Below are 14489 nucleotides of genomic sequence, written 5' to 3'. Positions count from 1 at the left end.
CCCCCCCCCATGACCCAGGGTCCCCCCGGCCAGAGGTGACACCCCCCGCCCTCCCCGTCGGTGTCCCCGCGGTTACCTCGGGGGGCCGAGTCCTGCGGCGCGGGCGGGCGGGCGGCTGCCCCGGGGCAGGGGGGGCGCGGGGGGGACCCCGCCGGGGGGGCAGAGCCACGGGGACAGGGAGGGACAGTGCCACGGGGACAACGGGGGGCAGTGCAGGGAGCAGGGATGGGGGGCGAGCAGCGAGGAGGGGGCGCGGGGAGCGGGGAGGCTGCGGCTGCAGCCCGGCCAGAGGGGCTGTGCCCAGGGAGGGGGCCGGGGCCAGGGGCCGGGGCACGGGGGGTCCCGCTCGTCCCCGGGGCGGGGGGCGCTGGGGCCGCCACTGCGCCAGGCAGATGCCAGGTCAGCCCTGCTGCAAATGTACAGAAGCACCATAAAAAAACGGCAAGAAAAGAATAGAAAAGGGAGGAAGAAATAATAAAAGAGCAGAAGCGCTGGCGGGGAGGGCGGGGGAGCGGCAGGGGAGGCCTCGTGGTGCCGAATCCGCCGGCTCGTCCCATGGCACATCCCACCCGGGGCTGTTCCCCCCCCACCCAATGTGTGCACCCCAGGGCAGAGTCCAGCTCTGCTCCCATTTTGGGGGCAAAAATAATGAGATTTAGGAGCTTTCTCCCATCTGACTTGTGCAAAATAAAGTCGGAGACAGACCCTCGGCAGCCAAAGGGCTCGGGGGTCTCTGGGCTCCCTGAGGCTTTTCCCTGCACCTTCCTGGCACCTCCAACCCAGATTCTGCTACACCCGGGCAAGTGACACTCGGAAAAATCCCTGAAGGCAGCACGGTTCCCATGGGAATGGCAGGATGGGGATGTGGTGGTGGCTGCAGGGATGCTGAATATCCCCTCTTGCTGCTCCTGGGATGCTGCTCCCTCTCCCAGGGATGCTGAGCATCATTCCACCCACTGCCTCCAGGATGCTGCTCCGCTCCCAGGAATGCTGAACATCTCTCCCGCGCTGTGGGGTTTTTTACTGACACACGGCGAGGGTGCCCCGGTTGGGGACACGGGGCGCCGGTGGCCTTACCTTGTCCGCTCGGTTCCCGGCGGGAAGCCGAAGCTGGTGGGAGGCGGGGAAGGCGCGGCTGAAATCTCCGGCGATTGCTCGGGAATGGGCGAGTGGGGCGTGGGGGGCAGCTCGGCGGGCGGCGCGGGGGGCTGGGCGGACGGAGGGGCGGAGGATGCCTTGCGACCCGCGGAGGTGCCTCGGCGAGCCACCCACGAGGTGTCCATCACCCGGACGCCCATGCTGGGGGCACACAGAGACAGGGGCTCGGCACCCGCCCGCCGGGAGGGCACCGCCAGCGCCGCATCGCGGCTCCTGCCAGGTGCCTGGCTCCTAAAAATGCCTCCTCCATTGGGAAACGGCTGGGAACGAACCCAAGGCAGGGTGGGACGTGCTTGTGTCTCCCAGCGGCCGCCTCTCACTTCCCCGAGTACCAGCAGCGTTGTCCCAGCACCCACCCAGCACCCCCCCCCAGCATCCCAGCATCCCAGCAGCTTCCCAGAACCACTGCAGAGGATACAGTACCTTTGGATTTTCCTAAGGCTGCATGGGCAGAAACACACAATTATTAGTGTGATAAATCCCCTGACACTGGACAGTGCAGTGAGAGCCCAGTGCTGGGCAAGGGAGCTATGAGGCCCAGGGGCTTAGAGAGAGGGCACAGCAGGGCCCAGGCTATGCCAGTGGGAGGGCAGCTTGGGACATTTCCTGGAAATGGAGACATTTTTTTGGGACGAGGAGAGCCCTGGGGTGTTTTCTGGAATTGACCTGGCTATTTGCAGTCCCTGTGAGGAAGCACTGGGGGGGGACATGCACAGGCTGGAAACGGGGAGCTCTCCCCTGGAGCAAAGCCTGCAGACCTTGGGGACAGCAGGGCACCTGTCTGCAGCACAGCATAGCTTTTGTGTCACACCACAGGCCACCCCACTGCCATCTGCAGTGGGCTAGGGGTGGGAGCCAAGCCCTGGGCTCACCTGAGCACCCTCCAGAGGCTGGTATGGACAGCAGGGGGTTCTCCCACCCCAGGACCACCCAACCTCCACCAGCTCCATGTCACCCTGTCCCGCGGTGATGGCAAAGCCGGGGATGCTGAACACCCTCTCCAGCTGCCCCCAGGATGCTGCTCCTATCTCAGGGACACTGGCAAAGCCACCACCTCCCTCTCCCCAAACCCTGGCCCTTCAGAGACCCTACCCATCCTTCTTGTAGAACTCCAGCATCATGTTGTCCGTGGCCACGCTGAGGGGCCGCCGTGCCTGGTCGTGCTGCCGGCGGTCGGCGTGGTCCATGTCTGGCGAGGGCATGGAGCTGTAGTTGGCATTGTGGTTGACGTGCATGGGGCTGCCATAGTTGCCTGTCACGTTGAACTCAATGTCTGGGGGGTGGGAAAGGAGCAGGGAAGGATAAGAGTCCTCAGTGAGGGGGTATGGGCCCTGCAGAAACACCCAGGGGGGGTCTCGGGTTGGGCTCGCTGCTGTGAGTCTTGCCAGATCTCTGCCCTGCCCCTGCCCTAAGCCAAGGCAAGCAGAGAGGGCTGGCAAAAACACATCTGGGAGCGCCCTAGGGAGAGCCAGGAGGTCCTACAGAGCCCATCCTGTCCCCAGAGCCACAGCCTACCTCCTGGGAAGAACCAGTCGGCGTGCTGGATGAGCGGCTCGATGATGCCCACGATCTGCAGCGACACGGTCGTCATCATCTCCGTCATGTTCCTGCAAGGTGGTGGGGCAGCACAGTAACCTCAGCCCCTCAGCAACCCCACCACAGTCCAGCCTCATTTCCCGTGGGATTTGGCCCCCAGTTTCCCTCTCAGCCCCTTCCCCAGCATCCCCCTGTCCAACTCCTCACCCTTCTGCCTGTGGCCAGAGGAGGTTGGGCCCCAGCACGATGGCCACGTTGCTCGGTGTCATTTTGTTCATGTCCTGGTACTCAGTCAGCTTGGCCAGGAATTTAATCACATACCTGGAGGGCAGATCCAAAGCACGTCCATGTACTTACTGATCACACCCTCTCTGTCCCCTCCCTGTGTCCTGCTGGCCCCAGGCTCACCTGATGTTGTTGTAGTTGGCTTTGGGCAGCTTCTCACAGGCGTTCCAGAGAGCCTGGAGCCGCTTCTCCTGCTCTGGGATGCTGTGAGGAGGTGGGAGAGAGTGTTATCCCCCATTCCCACCCCACTCCTGGGCTTTAGACCCCTCCATCCCTGCCCTCAGGGACCCTGAGAAACCCTCAGGCTGCTGCCAACACTACGTAAGTAAATTAATCCCCAAAACCTGGCAAAAAGGAGAAGGAAACCTTTGCAGTGGAGCTTGGATGCTGGGCCTCTCCCCACCTCCTGGCTCTCAGACCCCAGGGGAAACATCCCAAATGTTGTGAGCCATGTCAGAAACGACTCATGGCCCCCAAACTGTCCATGGGGACCCAAGATGCCACCACCTGTGTCACAGAGGAACGGGGGAGATGCCCCAGACTCACTTGGAGGCCTGGATCCACTCCTCATACAGCTCAAACGTCATGAGGGGCTCCGGCAGCTCTCGCAGGTAGGACTTGAGGGCTCCTGTGGCACACAGGGGACACAGGCATTGGCACTGCGGGTGGCACCGGCTGTTGGGCACCAAGTGGTTTCGCTCCTGGGCATTTTGACTCCCATCCTTCCCAGCCTTCCCACCCACCACACCCCAGAGCACCCGCTAGTCTCCCCGGTTTGATGGAGCCTGTAGCACCCCCTGACCTCCAGCACCCACCTTGCCACCCACACCAGCACCTCCCTAATTCCCTTCACCAGGCATTCTCCCAGCTCTCCCTCATCTGTCTTTTCTTAGGACATTCACAGGTCCTTGTGCTGGGAACAGGTTCCCAGTGGGAAACCAGGGTTCAGTCCTGTGCCTGCTGGAGCTCCAGGCCCCCTCTGCCCATCTCCAGCCTGTCCAGGTCCCTCTGGATGGCAACAGGGCTGTGGGGCAGCCCCAGGTTGTGCCATCTGCCAGCTCCCTGCTGGTGCACCCTGCTCCATCGGCCAGGTCGTTAATTAACCAAAATTAAACAAAATCAGACCCAGTCTCAACCCCTGGACCACACCACTGCTTACTGGTATCCAACTACACCTCGTGCCACTGACCCACCCTCTGAGTGCCCACGGTGGGGGCCTGGATGGGCCACCCCCCATCCCACCAGCCCCCCTGCCCCGAGGAGCCCCCACCTGCGATGGCATGAGGGTCAGCTGAGTACTCCTGCACGTCCACCACGCAGCAGTCCAGGGCTGCCTTCAGCTTCTTCAGCTTGGAGGCCGAGGGAGCCACTCGGAACAGACCCTTGGCACGGGACACGGGAGAGCGTCGGACAAGCTTTGGGGCTGGGGGTGTCCCCAGAGCCCCCCCAGTTCCTCATCCCTGCCCCAGAGGCACCCATGGCCCCTTCCATCGAGCCCACCAAGGGTGGTTGGGCGTGGGACCCACCTCCTCCTGCATCCCACACTCCAGCAGCATGGTCACGCACGCCTCCACGGGGAAGGCGATCTCCCGCCCGCTGACAGCCAGGTGCTCCTCCAAGGGCTTCCCAAAGGAGGGCTTCTCCATCCAGGCCTCTGTGACAGGGAAAGAGCGGGACATGATGAGGAGGATGGTGCTGGATTCAGCATCCCCTCCCTGAAAGGCTCTTGGTGGCAAAATATTCCGTTTGGGTGATGCTGAAAGAACAGGACCCCGACCCTTTGTCCTGGGCGGCTCAGGAAGTGTTTTTTTAAACATAAAATCCAAACAAAATGTTTTCCAGTCATCACATGGGACATTTCAAAGGGGCTGGATAACGTTTTCCAGGGTGTGCAATGACAGGCAAACCTTTGCAGTATTTCTCCCTTCTTCCATCACAGTTAGAGGCAGGAATATTTTGTGGTAATGAGAGAAAAAAACCCAAACAAATCCTTCCCTGCTCCGTTGCAGAGATGGCAGGACCCTGAGCTCTGCCTCGTGAAGGAGCTGCTCCTGGGGCCATCGTGTGAGTCTCACCCCAACCTTGGGCTCCCAGCCCAGTGCCTACAGAGGCTGCACACCACAGAGTGACACCCCTTGGCACTGGCGTTGGCGTGAGGGCAGGTGGTGGCATTCAAAACCAAACCTATAACTATGGAGTTTATCTGATTACAGCTCCCTGCCGCTTGCTGATAAATCAGTTTTTGCAGCACTGCCAAGGTTGCTTTGATTTTTCCAAGGTATTCTCCACAGTTCTTCACTTTGAGAGGGGAGAAGATATTGTTAACAGAGAAAAAACCCACCTTAAAGTGGACAGGATTCATTGCCAGGCTCATAAAATCATGGTTTGGGTCAGAAGGGATTTAAAAGACCATCTAGTTCATCCTCCTGCCATGTGCAGGGACACCTTCCACTAGCCCAGGTGGCTCCAAGCCTTGTCCAACCTGGCCTTGGACACTTCTCTGGCAACCTGTGCCACAATCAGGCAGGTTCCCCCTTTCCATGAAGCTGGCTGGATCCTGCACCCCACAGCCCAGTGGGGTAGGGATGGGATGCCCTCCCCAGCACCACGGCAGGCAGGATGAAGACAGGACAAGCCAAGGGAAGATGCTCAGACAGGACAAACAAAGGGAAGATGCTCAGCCACAACACTGCGGGGTCACCCCAGAGCCAGCTCTGGTGCTGGCCTGACACCGGGGCCTCGGTGTCACACGCAGGACCAGGACAGACCCCGTGGGCACTCACCCTGCTGGGCTTTGATCTGGGGCAGCACGTTCTGCAGGAGCGCCAAGGACTTGCGATGGTACTCGGCCTGCACCTCGATGAGCTGCGGGGACACGGCACCGGCGTCACCCCCGCGGTCGGGGACGGGGACGGGGGGAGCCCCCGGGGGGGGACGGGAGGCACTTACAGTTTGGAAATAGTTTGCATAGTCTACTTCTTTGGCCACAAAATTGTACATGTCGGCCGAGAGCTGGTCCTGCGGAGAGCAGAGGGTCAGTCACCGCCACAGGGGGTCACCAGGAGGGACCAGCTTGGTCACGCCAGGGGTGGCACAGCGTGGCACAGCGCAGCCCCCACTCGAGGTGTGCTTGGGATGTTGAGTGCATGGCAGCCCCACGGGGATTTGCTCTCTGCCACCACGCAGACACCTCCCACCTCACCCCACCAGTACCTCCTTCCAGAGCCCACAGTTTTCCAGCACCGTGGAAATGTCACGCTCGCAAAATAAAGGCTTTGCCACTTCCCGGTTTACTCATTTCCGAGAATCCCCTGGGATTATTCAACCAGAGGAAAACCATCCAGGCTTTAAAACACATTCCAGCTGCAACATCCAGCACCAGTAGAGTGAATACACCGGGAGCATTTCCCATGCACTTGTTTGCTTGGAAATTGCTGGGTGTGTGGGGCTGAGACGCCCCAAGACGGGCAGACACAGCCCAAGTTTGTATTTCAAAGGATGTGGGTTCTGTTCGTGCCCCTGGAGGACAGAGCCAGGATTTGAGACACTCAGCTCCATCTCCTGCCCTCAACCTGCCCAATGCCACAGCACCAGGTTTGCCCAGCCCTTGGCGTTCTCTGCCCCAGGAGAATTCAAAGTCACATGAAACTTCCAGTGGGTTTTTATCACTGAATCCCACAGTCCATGACGGAGTTGCTGGCTGCAGTGTCCCCCCCTGGCTTGGACTCTTCTCCCACTCAGCATGACCAACTGGGGAGGTCATGGCCCTGTGGGCTGGCAGGGGGTGACATGGGCCTGGCACATGCCAGCACTTCCTGCAGGTGTTGGGGATTAAATTAAGTTTACTTACAGAATATTAGAATTTAATTGTGTGGTTACTTAGGGTTCGTTTGCATCACAGTGGGCCCTGCCCAGAACTTAGTGTGAGCAGGGGAGGAAATGGAGACTGGATCCACTCATGCCACCAGATAAGAGGACTCAAGGGAAAAGACCTTCAAGAACAGGCAACACAAAAGGGATGAGACCTTGGCAGAGATAAGGTGGAGGGTAAACATAAATCAAGCTTGTTACTGAGCTACACCAGACAGAAGGTAAGAACAGCTGTTGTCCTGTCTGTGTGGACATGGAGAGAGAATCCAGTGAGGTGTTAGAGGACCCCAGACCCCAAATCACCAGAGGACCAAGAGGTGTGAGCATGGGAAGAATGGGGACATCAACTTAATGAGTAAAAAGGCCCAGGTTTTCTTCGTTCAGGGTCCCTGGACAGCTCCACCAGATGGAGTTGTTCCCACTGCTCTACCACTCAGTTATTAAATTATTTTTTTCCTGGAATTGAATGTCTGAGACTGTTCTGTGGGAAATCTAAAGGAGAGAAATTTGGTGACCCAGGTGGAGTCCCAGGCCAGCACCTTCAGATCCTCCTGTCTCCAAACATCCAACTGGCCAGCAGTGGGTGAGCTCACCTGGCACCTACAGAGTGGGAGGCACTCAAGGGTGAGTGATAAAATTCACTGAGCAGATTTGGTGAAGATACTGTGGGTTTGAGACCTCTTAGTGTTGGGGAGCCTTGCAGCTTGTTTATAGTGCACAGCCTGAGCAGCACAGGGAGTCTGAGACCCTCCTGAGGTGAACACAGAAGGGGGATTTGAGTCTCCCTTAACCCACAGGAGGAGGTTCAAGTCCCTCTTAGCGCTTGAAAATGATGGGAAATAAATCCAGTACAGAGAAGGAAGAGAAATGTCTCTAACAGCAGGTCTCTGTGCCAGGGCTGGGTGAGCTCAGTGCTGAGCTCCTGCCTGGCTCCTGCCAGGATGGGTCCCCTGGGAATGGGATGCTCTCCAGCTCCAGTGGGATAAGGAGGACAGAGGGACTGGGGATGCCCTGCTTGGCCAGTGAGCATCACCCACTGCCACTCAGCTGTGTTTGGGGATGGGGACCAGCCAAAGAAGGGTTTAGCACAGGCAATGGGGTAAGAAAATATGAAGAGCAGGGTAAGAGGGGAGGCTGCAGGTTTTCCACAGTGTCTGGGACACCAAGGCCGTTCCCCCCAGCAAGGAGTGGTTCCCCCCAGGAGCCCTGGGTACCCTGCAGATCTCCACTCTGTTGGCTGCCTCCTCCATCTCCTCCCTGAGAGCATCGGCCTTGGCGCCCGAGGGTTGCAGGTTGCTGGCCAGGCCCGAGGACTTCACAGACTGCTGCCACCTGTGGAGAGAGCAGAGCTGTCACAGAGAGGGACAGGGACCAGCAGGGACTGGTGAGCACATCTCAGCACACTTGGAGGGCAGCCCAGGACCCCCCTCAGCCAAGCCCCCCATGGTCCCCAGGGCTGAACACCACGGAGATGATTCCAGTCCAGCTGGGATGCAGCATCCACTCCCAACCTCAACCATCCCCATCCCCAGCTGTACACTCTGGGCTCTAATGAAGTAATTGTTTTAAGCAGGATAATGAGCCTCATCCAGGGGGGAGGGCAGGTGAAGGGACACCTGTCAAACCTCTCCCCAGGACGTGCTGTGAAGTGGGGGCTTGCACAACTCAGCAGTGCCGCAGGGCAAGCAGGAGCAGCCAGCTCTTTGCCAGGACATCAGAGCTCACCAAGATAGGGAAAAGAGGGAACAAAATACAGATTTCTGCCAGAAAAAAAAAATACTCTTTTGCTGCAGAGGGCAGGCAAGGAAAAGGAATCCATGGATTCTGCAGACAGGAGCAGAAATTGTGGCTCACTGCAGAGCTTGACTTCAAGACACACAGTGACACAGCAGAGACTTAGTGACCCAAGGGAACTGCAGTGCCAGGAGTCCAGTCTCCCTGGAGCTAATCATCCCTTGGGAATTCTTATTTTTCATAAAGCATTTGAAGCCACTTCCTACCTTGTCCTGGAGGAGTCCATGTCCAGCACGAGCTTTGCCAAGTGCTTCCTCTGCTTTTGGATATTCGGGATTTCCACCTGCAGCGACACATGGGAATGGGAGGAGATAAATACACCTGGAGAGGTGTCCAGGGATGGGTCACACACACTGGGGGTTTGGGTTGGGGCAAGATAAGGATGCAGCTCCTTATTTTATCATCATCATCATCATCATCATCATCAGGGAGACTGCACAGCTCATCCTTCCTCTGTGTCCCCACCTGGACTGTGCCACACCTTGACAGCCCCAACTGCAGAACCCAAGAGGAGCATCCTTGGGAGAACAAAGCTTCCTGCCTGGGGAGCTGGAGGAGGGAAGGAAAAGGGCCTGGGGAGCTGGAGGAGGGAAGGAAAAGGGCTTTTGGGGATGGCAGTAAAAAGCCCTCCATGTATGGCCACCACTTCCCAAAGGGTTTGGTAACAGCTGAAAGCCCTGCACACCAGTAGTGCCACAAAGCTCCTGCTTCTGCTGGGGAAGACAAAATCAGAACCAAGCCCAGGATGTTTTTCTGGGTGTAAGACCAGGATGAAAAAGCACTGGGTAAAACTGAAAAACAAAATTGGCAGCAGGGTGGAAAAGGAGAGGGGGAAAAAATCACAACACCAATGAGTGCTTGGAGCTTGGAAAAACGGGTTTGAAACGACAGTGTTAACCCCCTGCCTCGGGAAAGGCAGAAAGGAGGAAGAGCAGTGGGAGCAGGTGAAGGAGCCCAGCAGGACACGCTCCAGCACCAGCCCAGCTCCAGGAACCGAACAAGCCACCCAAGTGGTGCTTTCCCCACTCAGCTGTGAGTCCCCAGCAGGGGGACACCCCCAGCCCGTGACACCCCCACACTGCTCACCTCAGCCAGCACAAAGAGGGGCTCGATGACGTCCCTCTCCACCTGCAGCTCGAAGTGGATGAGCTCCTGGGCCAGCTTGTCCTCGGCCTCCCCGCACAGCCGCAGCATCTTCCTGCAGGGACACGGGCACAGCTGGGCACAGCAACACTGGGGGCAGGGGGTGCCTGTCCTGCACCCCACAGGGGTGGGCAAAGGGCACCCAGCACCCCTGGGGGTCTTGGATTGGTGAGGGGCAGCCTGTCCTCGGTGGAGGGCTGGAAAGAGGGGGACCATGGGCACTGTGGGTGTCAGGAAATCTCATTCCCCATCCTCTAAATATTGTACCAGTTACCATCTGGAATTGCATGGACTTGGTTAAGGATTATATACATATAGGTACACAGTTTCCTAAGTTATGGATATATTAAGATACTTAAGATATATATCCACACATAGTTTACATTGTATGCTGCATGACCAAAGGACTCTGTTAAGAATTATATACATATATGTACAGTTCCTTAAGTTATGGACATATTAAGTGACTTAAAATATATATATATATATACACACACAGTTTAGATCATACACTGCACGGCCAAAGGACTCCAGCCCATGACAAGCAGAAGACAAAAGGAAACCCCTGCACCAAGGAGCTCACAGGAGCACCCCAGCCCTCCCATCCTGCTGGGAAACTCTCCCTGTTATCCAGAACCACAGATGGGGAATGGCAGCCACTCCCAGCAGCATCCCAGCACCCCCCAGCAGTGTCAGAGCTCTGGGGCAGCCCCAGGGCCCCCCTTACCCCAGCAAGGAGTCATCTCCCAGCACAGCTGATCCCTCCATCAAGCACTGGGCCAGCGTCGTCAGCGGCAGCTTCTTCTGCAAAGAGAGGGACTGTGTTCCCACCCTGGAACCCCCCGGAACCCCCCGAGCCCCCGGAGCCCCCCCGAGCCCTCACCGAGCGCTTGTCGGCGTCCACGCCCTGCTGGCCCTGCAGACATGCTGTCAGCTTCTTGTGGGTGCTGTGGGACACCTGCTTCACCAGCTCCAGGCGCTTCTCCACCTGCAGAGGCACCGGTGTCCATCCCCCAGGAATCCCGCCTGTCCCGGGCAGGGACTCGGGGCACTCCGGGCTTTTCCATCAAAGTGCTCTGAGCTGTTGCTCTCTCGGATGCAACAGCAGAGATCAAAGCCATCCCAGAGCAGAGGTGCCCCATCTGACCCTGGATCTGGCAGTGTCCATCCCCTGCCAAGGCCTGCCACAAACTCGTCAGTCACTGAAAATCACCTTCTTTGCCTCTGAATTGATCAAATCAAGCAGTTCATCCCCAAAAAAATCAGCATGATGAGCAATGTAAGCAATCAAGATCTGCTGAAAAGCAAAGCTGAGAGATGGAGGGAAAACATGGAAAGCTAAAAATCTGGGGATATAATGTGGGAAAAGAGAAACAGGCTCTAAAGTTCAAAATCTCAGGAAATGATCCAGGGGGAAGAGAAGAAATACTGCAGCAAGTCCTTGAGGCAGGAGGCACCTCACAGGAGCCTGAGCTCACTGTTTTGCATCACTATAGTAATATATACTACTAATAATATATACTATATGCAATAATATTTAAAATATTATATATATTTTAAAAATAATACATTTTTCAGGATATCTGGCTGAGGTGGAGAAGTCTCTGTGTTCCTTTCAACATCTACATGTTCCTTTCAACATATACATGGACATGTATATATATAATATATATAAAAATTATATATGTAATACATAAAATATATATATTTATAATAATACATAATATATTATTATATAAATAATATATATAATATATATATAAATTATATATATTATATATATATACACACACACGTTTGTGTATATGTTGGAAAAAAGGGGTATGATGGTCATGTGGGTGTGCACCCATCTAAACAAGCCAAACTGGAGTTAATGAAATAAAGACCCCTGCAAACAGCATTGGTCCTTTAGGAGACATCTGGACAAGGTGGCACCAACCACTCTCCCCACTGAATTATCAGCAAAAGATGCAAAAATCCCCTGTGTGACATTGTTGGAGCCAGAGATGCTCCAAGGGCTGGAGAAGAGAAGGCTCCAGGGAGACCTTAGAGTTCCTTCCAGTGCCTAAAGGAGCTCCAAGAGAGCTGGAGAGGGACTTTGGAGAAGGGCCTGGAGTGACAGGACAAGAGGAAGTGGTTTCCCACTGCCAGAGGGCAGGGTTAGATGGGATATTGGGAAGAGATTGTTCCCTGTGAGGGTGGGCAGGCCCTGGCACAGGTTGCCCAGAGAAGCTGTGGCTGCCCCTGGATCCCTGGAAGTGTCCAAGACCAGGTTGGACGGGGCTTGGAGCCACCTGGGCTAGTGGAAGGTGTCCCTGCCCGTGGCAGGGGGTGGAATAAGATGAACTTTAAGGTCCCAAACCAAACCAGTCTGTGATTCCATGAATTTGGTGATGGATTTGTGAATTCACATCCCTTTGCTGGGTCGTGCCTGGAGACGTGACCTGGGCATCACAGCTGCTAATCCAGGGCACCACGGGAGGCTTTTGGCTCGGGCTATTTCGCTGAAATCACCCAACCCATCAGCTTTGGGAACCATCCCCTGCTGTCACGTGTCCCTTCCCTGGGGCAGGATACAGAGAACAGGCGCCCACAATCTGGCTGGCTGGATCAGGTTACCAACCTGGCAGAGGCAGGACTGGATCCGATTCCAGCTGACCTGGAAACCAGGCTGGGAAAGGGCCAGGAGGCACGTGGGAGGGAGACACTGCTGCTTCCCACGCTCCCAGCCCCCTCCCCCTCCTCCCAGCCTGTCTCATTCCCGTGGGACGCTGCAGCACCGACCGACACGGAGCTGCTGACCCCATCCAGCACCCAGAGGTGGGTGCCCAGGTGCCCATGGACACCTGGGAGTGGGTCAGAGCTCACAGAGGACCTCACCTGCAGGAGATCTTCGCTCAACACTTCAGTCTTCTCGGCTCTGCAAGACAAGAAAGAAGATAAAGCCTTGGTGAGGGCTCTGGCACCGACTGCACACCAGGTACACCCGGAATGTGCTTTTCCATTGGGATGCAGGTGGTGATTTAAGGATCTCTGCTCTCATCAGCCATCGGCTCACCTCCTAAAGAAGCAAAGGAACCACGTCCAAAGCCTTTTAGAAAGTGTAAATCACAGAATCAGAATGGTTTGGGTTGGAAAGGAGCTCTTCGTGGCTCCCTGCTGTGCACCGCACCATTTTAGGGTTCACCGCTGATCTCCCACTTATTTTTCCATCATCCCCAGCCAAACAGGGGTGCTAAACTCCCAGCAGGAAGTGGGCAGTGCTGCAGAGGGAGGTGGTGTGTGGACACAGGGAAGCAGCTCCCTGCACACCCTCAGCAGTGAGGATTTCAAGGACACGGCCCGTCCTCACGGCTGAGCCTCCTCGGCTGAGCCGACACGGCCACTGGATCTGAGGTGGCAGCTGCTGCCCAGGGCCTCACCAGAACCCTTCCTGCTGCTCACTGGGGATGGATTTACTGCTCCAGAGCCCGTGTCATCCGCTATCTTCGCTAGCGAGGAGCGCTGGGGGATGCAGAAGGAGACACAAACCCGCCATGCTCGGCCTGGCTGCACCCGCAGCATCCTGCCCGCAGAGCCCGCGGCTGCCCCGCACCACATCTGCCCAGCCTCAGTTAAACCAGCTCACTCGTGATCACTGATTTGTTTTCCCAGGGTTTTTAACAATGTCAGGGCATCATCTCGCTTGGAAAAATGAGCTCTGTCAAGATGAGCTGAGGCAGAGCTGTGATTCAGCCAATTAGTCCCTGAAGGTTCGTTAATGAACAGCAAGAGTTTGGTGCTCTCACCCCTTAAAAAACAACCTTTATTTCCTGAGCCCTGGTCTCTTTCTGCCATCCATGGTGGTTTCTCAGGTTGGAAAGATAGAGGGAAGTATTGGAACAGTGGAGATAAGGAGCAAACACAGGCAGAGCAAGGTTCAGAGAACGAGCCTGGCACGGCAGCAGCTCATCCACAAATACACCACCAAAGCCTTTAGAAAGTGTAAATCACAGAATCCTAGAATGGTTTGGATTGGAAGGGACCTTAAAGCTCATCTCATTCCCCTCCCTGCCATGGGCAGGGACACCTTCCACTAGCCCAGGTTGCTCCAAGCCCCGTCCAACCTGGCCTTGGACACTTCCAGGGATGGGGCAGCCACAGCTTCTCTGGGCAACCTGTGCCAGGGCCTGCCCACATCAACTGGATTAAATCTATTTTGTGTATTAAAGCTGTCCCAACATCTGATTTAAATTGGTTTAAAAATAAATCTAAAAAGGAAATAAATTTTAAAACCCCCCCACTATTTATTTTAATTGGGAAAAAAAAAGGAATTTAAATGAACATATTTAAATGAACATCTATAAGAAGCGCAAGTGATGCGCTGCTTGCCCGGGAGCAAGAGCTGATCAGCTTCTCCTTCTCTTCTGCAAATCACCTTCACTTTATTTAGACAGGGCTGGAAACGCTACAGAATTAGCACAAACAGGGAAAAAAGCAGCAAATATCCACCGGCACAGACACAACGGCCGTTCCCGCTCCCCCGCCCGGCTCGGGATATATTTAGCATCCCAAAGGAGTGGGAGGTGACAGGGAGTCAGGTGAGCGTTGCACAGCCACAGGCAGGCACTGCTGGTGCACGTCCCTGCTGCTCCCTCGGCACCCCAGGAATCCTTTCCGAACTTAAACATAAAAAGTGATACCTTTTTTTCATGTGTTTTCTC

At 56.1% G+C, this 14489-nt stretch overlaps 1 protein-coding gene across 1 annotated transcript in view; it reads right to left on the bottom strand.

The window, feature by feature from the left end:
• Positions 1-13290, bottom strand: part of ARHGAP44 (Rho GTPase activating protein 44) — a gene marked incomplete at its 5' end in the record, with an annotated part of 18702 nt that extends 5412 nt beyond the window's left edge. Inside the window, 18 exons of the mRNA XM_027909178.1 lie at positions 1078-1299; positions 1582-1599; positions 2251-2431; positions 2674-2765; positions 2902-3015; positions 3103-3183; positions 3526-3607; positions 4250-4361; positions 4506-4633; positions 5763-5844; positions 5929-5997; positions 8064-8181; positions 8850-8926; positions 9730-9841; positions 10514-10590; positions 10670-10774; positions 12667-12706; positions 13139-13290. Coding sequence (XP_027764979.1) covers positions 1078-1299; positions 1582-1599; positions 2251-2431; positions 2674-2765; positions 2902-3015; positions 3103-3183; positions 3526-3607; positions 4250-4361; positions 4506-4633; positions 5763-5844; positions 5929-5997; positions 8064-8181; positions 8850-8926; positions 9730-9841; positions 10514-10590; positions 10670-10774; positions 12667-12706; positions 13139-13290 — 1862 coding nt within the window. The remainder of the gene's footprint in view (positions 1-1077; positions 1300-1581; positions 1600-2250; positions 2432-2673; positions 2766-2901; positions 3016-3102; positions 3184-3525; positions 3608-4249; positions 4362-4505; positions 4634-5762; positions 5845-5928; positions 5998-8063; positions 8182-8849; positions 8927-9729; positions 9842-10513; positions 10591-10669; positions 10775-12666; positions 12707-13138) is intronic.
• Between the last annotated feature and the right edge of the window lie 1199 nt (positions 13291-14489).

This window comes from Empidonax traillii, unplaced genomic scaffold (genome assembly GCF_003031625.1).
Source record: "Empidonax traillii isolate 1590-97213 ecotype Southwest subspecies unplaced genomic scaffold, ASM303162v1 scaffold1973:size63974, whole genome shotgun sequence".
Taxonomy (NCBI): Eukaryota; Metazoa; Chordata; class Aves; order Passeriformes; family Tyrannidae; genus Empidonax; species Empidonax traillii.
This window is presented reverse-complemented; position numbering and strand designations above follow the sequence as displayed.